This window comes from Podarcis cretensis, assembly GCF_951804945.1.
Source record: "Podarcis cretensis genome assembly, chromosome: 17".
Classification (NCBI taxonomy): Eukaryota; Metazoa; Chordata; class Lepidosauria; order Squamata; family Lacertidae; genus Podarcis; species Podarcis cretensis.
In genome coordinates this window covers 10,071,479-10,083,109 of record NC_137187.1, presented here as the reverse complement: position 1 = coordinate 10,083,109, position 11,631 = coordinate 10,071,479, and the positions used below count along the sequence as shown (strand labels likewise).

The window sequence follows — 11,631 nt, the reverse complement described above, 5'->3', positions numbered from 1 at the left end:
GGGCTAGTGAACTCGGGGAGGCGGGCGCCGCTTACTTCCGAGGAAGCCCAAGGAGGAGGGCGTTGCGCACGCGGTTAGCCTTAGGAGGCGGCCCCCACAGAGCAAAAACATGCCCAGGCTCGGATTCATCGAGGGGCTGCAGCCTTTGGGGAGGGGAGGAAGCCCCCTCCTACTTTTCTGCGTGGTCGCCGGCAGCCTCCCCTCCTTGCCACATTCCCCGATGAGTGAGCTCAGCTGTTCGCTCCGAGCAGCCTCTCTCCTTTTATGGTCAAACAACTTGGGCAGAGCGAGGCTCCCTTAAAAAAAAAAAAGAAAAGAAAAAGTTGCGATCAGCCCTCGGAAGTGTCGGGGCTACAGCAGTTCCTTTTTCCTCCGCCTCCTCCGAGCTTCTTCAACACCCCTTCTTGGCCAAGGCAGCTTCAGAAAGTTGCGCGCGGGCCAGGCGAGCACAACCCTCCTGGCCGCGGGGCGGAGTCGCGAGGAAAGGCTGCGATCCTCAGCTGCAGCAGCAGCGCGCACAGTCCTCGTTCAGGTCCCCCGGGGATCCGAGGGCAGCTCTCTTTCTCTGCGCCCTAAAGCTGCGCCACCCGCCGCCGCCGTCGCCGCAGCTCCTGCGGGGACCAGACCATTGCCCTCTAGGTAAGGCTGCCTTCTCCTTGGAGAAACCTTCCGGGCTTCCCTCCACCTCCTCACCCCCCCCGGAAACTCTACTGTGGTTTGAAGAGCTTTTAAAAGGTGTGCCTCGTGCTCGAAGGGAGGGCTAGGTGCCCCTACCTCCTCGGAGGCGCAGGCGGGCCGGATGGATTCTCTTGCGGGCCACTTTTGTGCACATCCCCGTTGCAACGCGGGGCTTGGCTGAGTGCGCGTAAAAGTTTACGCGCGCGCAAAGTTGCAGCGCCGGAGGCATTTGGGAAAAGAGCGAGAAACTAGGGACGCGTTTCCTCGAAAGTGCCCTGGATGGCGGGGCCGGGGGGGGGGTTTACTCTCGAGGAAGTCTAGGATCGCGATAGGGTGGTGGTGGGGAAAACGCTCCCGTGGGCGAGAGATTTGCAGGATTGCCGAGCGCCCCTCCTCCTCCTCCTCCTCCTCCTCGGGGGAAACCGTGACGAGGCGCGCCGCGCCGTTGCCGTCCGGTCTCTCTGGCGAGCCCCCCTCCCCTCCTGAAGGGAAATACCTCCGGCAGTCTCCTCCTTTCTCTTGTTAAAGGGTTGGCAGCGGCTGAAAGCGGAGCAGCGGCCTGGGAGTTGCTCCCTGCCTGCTTTGGAGCTGCAGGAAGGGGTGTGCGCCCGCCACGGCCCGGAGCATTTTTCCAGATGTTTGAGTCCGCCAGGTTCGGCAGCGGGGGGGGGCGACGCAACTGTTGCGATATTTACAGGGGGTCTGGCTGGCTGGCTGGCTGGCTCAAGACTTCCAGTCCACTTCTTTTCGGCCAGACTTTTCCCCTACTTTTAGCAAAGAAAAGGGGTGTGGACGTGTCAGCCGCTTGCATTAGACTGAGTATAGGCCGCACTGTTACTTCTATACACGCGCGTTCGCCAGCTTATTACGGTCTACACAAGAAAGTACTTTTTACTGCTTTTTGATCACATAGCAGAAAAGAAGCGCTGAGATCCCTAGAAACCGTGGATCCCTGCAGGCGCGGGGGTGGGGAGAGGGAAGGAATGGTATAGCAGGAATCTTGCATCCTGTTCTTGAGCGGGTTGGGTGTTTGCCAAGCTAGCACTGGAGAACCTCTCTGTTCAGAAGCAGTCTACCTTTAAATGCCAAATGCTGTGCACAGCCCACAGGAGAAGGCTGGTGCATTTATTCCTGCCCTAAAGAACTTAATTCAGCGGCCCCTGCTTCAGAGAGGACGCTGGAGGAAACTTGGTTTGATCCAGCAAAAGGGACTCTTGCCTTGGGGTGATCCTGGACAACCTTAAAAGCTCAACCAGTGAGTTTGCACATTATGGGAGAAGGAGGGAACTGGAGTTATTTCGAGCAGCCATCACAGCCTTTGGAAAACAGAACTGAGAGTTTGCTGCGTTACTTTCTCAAAGTTCTGGTATGACTCTCCATATATATGTGTGAGAGATGGTCGGACAGTGTTCTCGAAGCTACGAACATGAGTTTGACGAAACTGCGGGAGGCAGTGGAAGACAGGAGTGCCTGGCGTGCTCTGGTCCATGGGGTCGCAAAGAGTCGGACACAACTAAACAACAAATATTTTCTACATCAGTGGAAGATCATGTCAACCTTTTACAGAAAGGGGTGTGGTCTAGGGTTGGGAGAGATGTTGCTGGCTGACTTTTAACAGTGCTACAACTAGCTAGTTTCACTTCCCTACTGGCCATAGTTCATGAGCTGCCTTTATGCCTCAAATGCTAAAATGTTGGGCCGTGTTAAACAGACCTGCTAAATTTAGGACATGTGTGTGGGCTGCATCTCTTTAGGGTTAGATGAATGCACAAACCTGCCCAGTTCATCATCTGATTCTAGGGTAGGCCTGCTATTATTTAAGACACATCAGCCAAGCTGCTAGACCACAACATTTACTATGTCTTAAAATAAGAGCCAAACAGGAAACTCCTGACTCCACCCAGATGCTTTAATTAAGCCCAGTGCCACCTAGTGACTAAACTATATGATGGCGCATACACACATATACCTGCCTAACCTGTGACCCACCAATCGTACCACAACACACCAGCCATTATTTGTGGCTTGTGGGCTTATAGAAATTAGAAGGGAACTTGGTGGTCATCTAGTCCAACCAATCAAAGCAGGATCTGAGATCTTATGATGAAGGGCAAAGCAGACATTTCTCGTGCATTTCCAGAGCCTGATTGGGAATGGCAGAAGCCCAAAGATCTATATGGCCATTATATACAGTCAGCAAAACCAAGCGATAAAGCTTTTTGCAGGACTGTGAAACTTAATGCACTGCAGGTAGTATGATGGTGTTTTTGATTTCCTCCCGAGAAAACCCTCCTGCACTTAGACAGCTAGCACAGAAGGGAAGGCTAGGCTGAACACAGCTGTTTTTCTAGGCTTAGAGCGCTGCCATCAAAGGGCATTCATTCTTCACCCACTGCCTGAAATGATGCAGCCCATGAAAAGCTTCACCATTTGTTTCTGCTCAGTGTATAAACTGGCTCCCGGTCAACGTTCCTCCCCTCTGTCAGAATTCACTCTGCACCAGCTCACACGAGCCTGGTGTTAATCCCTTTATTGAGAGGCCTACAATAGCCAGATTATATCATAATTTGTATTTAACAGGGCTCGTCCATCATGCCACTGATTGCATAGTCCCGAAAAAGTTTCTGCAGGAGATCTCGCACTTAATAGGCAACAGCTTATTTGCTAAAATTGTTCCTTCTCCTGCAGGGATGCAGCCCTACAGTTCCTAACTATTGTTTTCCCGTTGGCTATTTAATTGCAGAAGGTTCAGTGGGTGGGTGCCAGTTGATTTGACTGCGTGCCTAAATCGTCAAGAGATGCACTGTGATAACTGCGTGCAACATTAATGTCTCACAACCAATGAAACCGATCTGTAGAAAAAACAACTTGAAAAAAGAGTGCACGTATTTTTGTAAACTAAGAAATATTTAATAATAATTTAAAAAGAAACACACAATGAGATTATAGTTAATTGGCAGAAACTGTGATGGGCAATATTATCAGACTTCTTGCCCTGCAACACCCCAGGCAGAAATACTTGGATTGTGGACATATCATGAGTGTTTTATTTAAAATGTGTTTTAAAGTTTCCAGCAGCTCCTAGTGACCACCACCGACAATAAACAACATACAGTGGTACCTCAGGTTACATACGCTTCAGGTTACAGACTCCGCTAACCCAGAAATAGTACCTTGGGTTAAGAACTTTGCTTCAGGATGAGAACAGAAATCGTGCTCCAGCGGTGCGGCGGCAGCAGGAGGCCCCATTAGCTAAAGTGGTGCTTCAGGTTAAGAACAGTTTCAGGTTAAGAACAGACCTCCGGAACAAATTAAGTACTTAACCCGAGGTATCACTGTATATGCTTTCCTTTCAGAGGCTCTCAGGGTGACTTACACATAAGAGCTATAAAAGCAATCTGACATTTCACGTTAAATACAACACGTACACCTACAAACAGGTATTCCCTTTACAATGGGCCAAGGAACACCTGTTTTAACTGGTCTTCAAATTCTCACAATGGTGTGGTTCCCTGTGAATAGAATTCTCTAAGGAAGGTGCCACCACTAAGAAAGCTCTGCTCTTTGCAGCTGCCATCGGCCTCTAATGCGGAAATCTAGAGGGTTTCACTTGCATCTTTGGGAAGCGGGAGAACATGGCCATAGGAAGAAATGTTTCCTGAGCATAGGCTGCTTAAAAATTATTCTCTCCCTAAAGCAGCCTTCCCCTACCTGGTGCCCTCCAGATCCTGTTAGATTACAGTTCCCATCATCCCTGATCACTGGCCATTCCTACTGGGGCTGATGGGAGTTGGAGTCCAACCAGCATCTGGAAGGCACTAGGCTGTTGTCCCAAGAACATTGTCAGGGCCATCTCTGCTTATTGGCAACAGCCTGGCTGCTTTACACCCCAATCCCTCTCAAATAACTGCAAGATGAGGTAGTGCTGGAGCTGTCCTGGAGTCCAGGAACGTATTTTTCCCTCTGGGCAATCCTGAAAACTCGTTGGGGCATGCCCCAGTCTTTCCTGTCCATGTGAACAGTGGGTGTGTTGCTTGCATCTCATAGCTCTCCCTTTTGGTTTCTGATATGCGATACACATGTCTTGAGTTGTGTCCAAGTGTTTCTCAATGGCTCCCATATCTGGATTCTTTGAAACCCTGTTCGGCTCCCTTGTCATCTGCGGACACTTCATTTTAAGTGTCACTTAAGGAACTGGCTGCAAATCATAAGAAGGAGTGTTGACTTCTCTTGGGTTGGAGCAGGGGATGAGGTCACTAGCAAGGGAGAGAAAGAGTAAGATGAGCAGGACAGCTGGTTGAGAGCAAGTGGGGAAACTGCGTTGTCCTGAGGTTGAGGAGATGGGAACAGCTGCCCTTGTCTATGCAATTCAGTGTCTCCATGGGGCAGCTGACTCTCTTGCCCTCGAAACTATGTTGAGCTCTTCCATTTTTTCCTCCTTTTGGTTAATGCACCAAATACAAGCTGCAAATTTAAGAGAACCAAAACCTTTTGCCTTTAAACCAGCAAAGGGATTTTTAAAAAATCACTTGAGATTGAGGTGAACTGGCCTTAACTCTCACCGAGGGCAGAATGTAGCAGGAAGCTGCCAAATCCTGGGAAAGTCAGAAGGCCTAATGGGAAAGTCCTGTGTGGGGAAACAAGGTATCTCGGTGCATTTCTTTGGGATGGGATTTTATTGCTGGAGAAATTTGGCAGGCTCCAGAGTAGGCTGGTTCCAGTCTTGCCACATGTAGAAGATGCCCATGGACTCATCAGTAAATTCTGCCTTCTGTCCAAGCGGAAGCTTTCACTGATGTCGTTTGAGGCCTTGGCTCTGTCTTCCCACAACTTGGTGCCCTGCAGATGTCATTGGACTGGGGATGATGGGAGTTGGGCACCAAGTGTGTTTGCTTATTTATAAAATTCTTGACATACCCATATCATAAAATATTTTTGGGGAGGGTATTAAAAGGGGTGGGGTGGGGTAAAGCACAATTAGAAGCAATAGAGACAGTCATTAAAGTGACCAGCAAATTAAACAGCTGCAAAGGGACTCCTGAAAATCTGAATGGAGGGTGCCCGCTGTCTGCTGGAAGTGTGTTCCACAGCTTGGGCCTGGCGACACGAAATACTTATAGAACTCACTCTCATAGAATCATAGAGTTGGAAGGAATCCCAAGGATCATCTAGTCCAACCCCCTTGCATATAGGGATCCCCATATAGGGATTGGACCTTGGTATTATCAGCACCGTGCCCTAACCAACTGAGCTATGTCTTGTAGTGGTGGCCAGTTGGGCCTTGGGACAGCTCAGTCGGTAGAGCACGAGACTCTTAATTTCAGGGTTGTGGGTTTGAGCCCCACATCGGGCAAAAGATTTCTGCATTGCAGGGGGATGGACCACTAGATGAAGCTTGTGTCCCCTTCCAACTTTGCGATTCTGTGAATCTCAGCGATTCAACTGGGAGGTTATAGGGAAGAACTTCACTGGAGGAGCTCAGGAAGGGTCTTGTATGATGTTGGGACCCCCCCCCCCCCCACACACACACCAGGCGGCGATAGGCTTCCTGTTGCGTTTTGTTTGGGGGTCAGCTTTGAAGCCCATTGGAAGTTGATGGGTGTCATTGGCAAACTTGAATTGCTCAGTCAGCAAGAACCTTGGAAATGGGCCCCAAGGTTGGGGTGGGCTGTGCTGACCCTCCCAATACCTCTGTTTACTTTGAGGGGAATGTCGGTGGCAGACTCATTTTGCTGGACTGCTCTCTCAACCTTCGTAGAGCCCAGCATGTTGTGGAAGTACCAGTAGAACAAGATATTTGCAATCCTTGGTGGGTAAAATTCTCTCTCTGTGTGTGTGGGTGGTTGGTGGCAAGGTGGGAATGAAGACCATGCTGAGGCCTCTTGAAATATGCTAACAAAAGTAAAATCATAACATGCAACGGAAAAAATGCATACCATTTATTGTTGACCGTGCGCATGTGCTGAAGTTCAAAAGAAACATATATATGGCACATGCCTCCAGTGTTGGAGATACTGGGGCAAAGTGTCCTATCTAGGATTCTGCATTTTGTTTTTATATTCTTGTATTGCTAGGACTCTCTGTTTTTTTGCCTGTTTGTACAATTCCGGGGATTCTGGGCTGCCCTTTCCCAAGTCAGCTTCTCCTTTAATAAAGCGCCACTTTACTAGGTGGCTAGAAGGGGGTCTTTCTTTTTGCTCCCCCCTCCTGTGCTGTGCCTCTGGTTGCCCCTGCGAAAAATGGGCGGTCTCTCTCGCCTGTGTGTGTGTGTGTAGCTGGAGCTGGGAAAGGAGGCGGGTGACTCCAGGAACGTGTCAGCGAGCCTGGCTGAATCCTGGAGTTGCTTCCTGTGCAAGCGGGAGGGAGGGAGGAATGGAGGCGGCACAGCAGAGCAGGCAGAGATGCTGAACGGAGATGCTTGTCTCTGGCCACAGTGACAGAAGAAAAGAGGACAAACCTCTGGCAGGAGGAGGGTGTGTGTGTGTGTTTGTGTGTGTTCATGCGTGCGTGTGCGCACACCAAGGGGCTCCCTCGCTGAAGACACCGCCATGGCATGGGTTCCATCGCCAGGTTTCCTTTTGTTCTGTTCCAGCTGCAAACGGTCCACGTTGACCAGCCGGGGCCAGGGGCCTTGAGGTAACACAAAAGCAGAGGTGAGGGGGGTTAGACGGAGATGTTTTAAGGGGCAGGGTATGCGTGTGTGTGTCTGATAGCCTGTGAGCGAACCGTAGCCATGCTGAAAGCTCTGTGTAGCAGACCAACCCCCTCCCCAGTTGCTTTGCAAAGTCAAAAAGGAATGCTTCCGAGTCGCTCTTATTTTTATTTTTGAAACGCAGCCTTGGAACGGCTGTTTTGGCTACTGAGAATTCTGTCCCATTTCCATCTCCTGCGCTGTGGGTTTCTTTTCTCCTGTAATGTGTGTCTCCCCCCCCCCCTTAGATCCTCTTCTCTCTTTCTCCTCCGCCTTTCTCAAAATAGAGCTTGCATGACTCCAAAGTGTACACAGGGAAGAAGTTGGGGCCTGGCCTCTATTTTGCCATTTATTGCCCCAGAGGGAGGATGAGATTTTCCAGGTCTTTGGATCCACGTTTTTAATATATGCTCTGTGCTTGCTTGCAAGAATGCATGCATGCACAACCCCCCTACGCACACAAAACACCCCTTTGCCACCACCTTTACATGCTCTCCGCAAAAGACCCTGCCCTGTTTCCACCTCTCCCACTTGCCTGCTCTTCTCTGACGGCACTCTTCCTTTCCATAGGTCCCGATCCACTCCGTGGCAGGATGGCCTCGTCGGGGGCCCCGGGGACTCGCATGACATCCACAGTCAGCATAAACATCTCCACCCCGAGCTTCTACAGCCCTCAGAAGAAATTTGCACCCGTTGTTGCCCCTAAGCCCAAAGTGAACCCCTTCAAGGCTGGCGGATCGGCTCCGGAAAATGCTTCTGAGCAGACGTTTCCGCCCCCTCCGCCGGGGGCTTGTGCCCAGATAGGGAAAGTGGGGGAGATCCCGGCAGCTGTGACTCTTTCCCTCTGTGAAGGTAAGTGCTCCTTCAGTTCCACTTGGGACTGGGAAAAAGACAAAGCTGTGGCCGAAACCAGCGTCGGAAAGACAGAGGTTCTCCTCGGGATTCTAGTTAGTTTGTGCCTGCTGGACCAGCTCAGTCCTGCATGAAGCCCTTAATCTTAGGGTTGTGGGTTCGAGCCCCATATTGGGCAAAATATTCCTGCATTGCAAGGGGTTGGACTTGATGACCCTCAAGGTCCCTTCCAACTCTTATGATTCTGTGAAATGGGCGTTTGCGTAGAATTCTGGTCCTGCTCAGTATAAACGAATGCAATGATCTCTGTGTTATGTGGGGCTGTCAGAATGCTTTCGCCCCGGGAGGGATTAAAAAGCACTTTCAGTGAAGGGGTTCATCTTCTTGTGCCCTGGTAATTGACTTGAACTCAATTGTAATTGGGCCTTCTAGAATGCCACACGGCCCAGTGGAGCCGCTCGCGATTTGTGTGAGGAGTTCTTCGGCTGCATAAAAGTTCCTTGTTAGCAATAAGGACTAGCTTTTTGGCCTGGAACTCAAATAAGTACCCTTAAGCAAGCAAGCCAAACTGTTTTTAGCCTGGGTGTGGCCTCCTCTTGCAGCAATGGAAGTGTGCAGGTACAGGCAGGAACTGGGCAATGATGTAAGTTTAGTGGTGGCTTGGAGTTCCAGCATAAATTAGCTTTACCAAGCTTCATATGTATTTATTTTTGGCACTCTGTGTTAGATTGCTATCAAGGGACATAGAGACAAGGCTTAATTTTTAACGTGGGAGGTGTCGGGGCAGAGGCCTGTATGTAGGATCCCTGAAGGAAGCCTTGTTACTTAATTTTAAATGTGAGGCTGGATTGCAGTGGCTCACCATGAGGTGGAAGGCTCTCTGTACATGTTCAGAGGTACTACTTGTGTTAGAATTTATATTTGAAAACGGTGGAGGGACTTAAGTCCTGTGGGATATTTTCCCACTTAACTTCTCCCTTTAAATGTGTAATGCCACATCTGCATTGCACATTTAAAGCAAACTGTTTTATCCCTTTAAGCAGTTGTGGTTTCTCCCAAAGAATCCTGGGAAGCAGTTAACTGTTAAGGGTGCTGAGAGTTTTCAGGAGACTCCATATTCCCCTCACAATTCCAGAGTGGTTTAAAAATGGATTCCTCCTCCCAGGGAACTCTGGGAATTGTAGCTCTGTGGTAGTTCTCAAATGACAGTTCCCAGGATCCTTTGGGAGGAAGCCATGATTGTTTAAAGTCGCAGGATACTGCTTTATATGTATGGTGCAGATGTGACCTTAGTTTTGGACAAAGTGCTTAGTTAGTCTGTCTTTTTGTCTGTGTGTTTTTAAAAATTGCATTTAACCAGAGAGGGGGGGGGGGAGTCTTCTTTGTTCTTTCGCTCCCAGAGTTTCCAAAGACATAGCTTTAATATTTTCACCCTGTTACAGCTGGCCGCTATTCAAGGACTCCATGGTGTCCTTGATTTCACAGCAGAGCTGTCAGAATGTTACAGCACTTCCCTCTCAAGATATAAAGAGGAAGCGTGCATACATTTTTTAAAAATCTCCTTTGAGGTAAACCCAAGAAAATGTGTCTCAGATAAAAGCCCTGTGTCTCCGTCTGCCCAGCTATGAGGAAATTATTTTGAGGTCCTGGAGCCATTTTCAAGGCCGGATCCCAACTTTGCATTACACTGACATCACACTGGAGCCAATTTTATTGGGGATGGATCAATTAGAGCAGCATTCTCCAACCTGATTGTTCTTGCGATGTTGTGGTACATTTGGAACTATAGTCCAAAACATCTCAAGGGCACCGGGTTGTGGAAGACTGATATCAGAGAATAATCGTGTTGCTTGTGGCTTCATAAGTTTACCTAGTCACCTTAACTGAATTTTAGCAGCCTGATCATTAAACTTCAGCTGGCATTGAGATTGACTTCTCCATGACAGAAAGTGAACTTCCTTCTTTCTAGCCCAGTAGTTCTGCAATTTTCCCCACCCCAGGGCAGTTTTTCTGCCTGCTGTAATTGTAACGCGCCGTGCCAGATGCTGTGTGATTTTAAAATGGTATTTTGTAATCACTTCTTTCATTTCATATTTATCTATTGTGTTACAATTTGCATTCCATGGAATTCAGATCATAATGCAGCACAGTGGTACCTCAGGTTACATATGCTTCAGGTTACAGACTCCGCTAACCCAGAAATAGTGCTTCAGGTTAAGAACTTTGCTTCAGGATGAGAACAGAAATCGTGCTCTGGCGGCAGCAGGAGGCCCCATCAGCTAAAGTGGTGCTTCAGGTTAAGAACAGTTTCAGGTTAAGAATGGACCTCGGGAACGGATTAAGTACTTAACCCGAGGTACCACTGTAATAAAATACAGTGCAAGTAATAAAAGAAGCGAAAACAATACAGTCAAAATCGTTAAGAAGGTTTGATGCAATGGAGCCTCATTTGCAGCTACCCCGTCCACAGACACTCAGGCAGCCCCTGAATGAAGCTTGAAAACCACTGGTGGCTTGCAGACCACAGTTAGGGAAGCCCTCCTCTTTCTTGCTGGGCCAATTTTCCAGCAATGGCTGTTACTTCAGAGGAGGTTGCTCCTGGCTTTTTTTTTTTAACCATCCAGATACTTCTTCGAGTGCCGTTCTGCAGGGCTCACGTACGCAGAGTAGCTCTGAGCTTTCCAGCTTTGGGGACCCCAGATGTCCTTGAACGCCCATCATCCCTGACCATTGGCTAAGCTGGCTGGGGATGATGGGAGTTTTACTCCCAACAGAGAGAGTAACAGAGAGAGCCGGTGTGGTGTAGTGGTTAAGAACGGTAGTCTCGTAATCTGGGGAACCGGGTTCGCTTCCCCGCTCTTCCACATGCAGCTGCTGGGTGACCTTGGGCTAGTCACACTTCTCTGAAGTCTCTCAGCCCCACTCACCTCACAGAGTGTTTGTTGTGGGGGAGGAAGGGAAAGGAGATTGCTTTGAGACTCCTTAGGGTAGTGATAAAGCAGGATATCAAATCCAAACTCTTCTTCTTCTTCCCTGGGGAGCCAGGGTTCACATACATTGGAGTAGGGTGTGGCAGTGCCACCCTGGAAATTCAGATAAGTCCTCTCCCTGCCCTTGCCAGCTTGCTGCCATCCTCACGGGTGCAAAGTCTCCCAGCCAAGCTGCTCAGGCTTGTTCTTCCCATAGGCTTGTTCTTCCTAGGCCTTTATGTGTCCTATTTCTTGCTCTCTTTTCTGGTAACCACCTAAATAAGACGACGAGGAGGGGAGTTTTTGGAAGGGAAGGCCTGGCTTGGAATGACTTACCTGACCGCACTATCGCCCCACTGGGTCCCTGGGTTTTGCTGGATGCCCTGTTCTCTTTGGAAAACTGCAGTTTCCGCACTGCATGTTACTTTCTCTTGACACCAC

At 49.3% G+C, this 11,631-nt stretch overlaps 1 protein-coding gene and 1 long non-coding RNA gene across 3 annotated transcripts in view; one reads left to right on the top strand and one right to left on the bottom strand.

The window, feature by feature from the left end:
- The first annotated feature begins 408 nt into the window (after positions 1-408).
- ZYX (zyxin) overlaps positions 409-11,631 on the top strand; it is a 31,038-nt gene continuing 19,815 nt past the window's right edge. The window contains exons 1-2 of one of the 2 annotated variants that reach the window (XM_079959490.1): positions 409-639; positions 7,940-8,221. In XM_079959490.1, the coding sequence (XP_079815616.1) occupies positions 7,963-8,221 (259 nt within the window). In that variant the 5' untranslated portion in view covers positions 409-639; positions 7,940-7,962. The remainder of the gene's footprint in view (positions 640-7,939; positions 8,222-11,631) is intronic. The other variant, XM_079959491.1, reaches the window with a different exon arrangement.
- LOC307206608 lies at positions 6,870-8,016 on the bottom strand. The gene is made up of 2 exons (XR_013834411.1): positions 7,905-8,016; positions 6,870-7,308 (listed from the first exon to the last, which is right to left on the bottom strand). It is a non-coding gene; the product is annotated as an uncharacterized lncRNA (long non-coding RNA).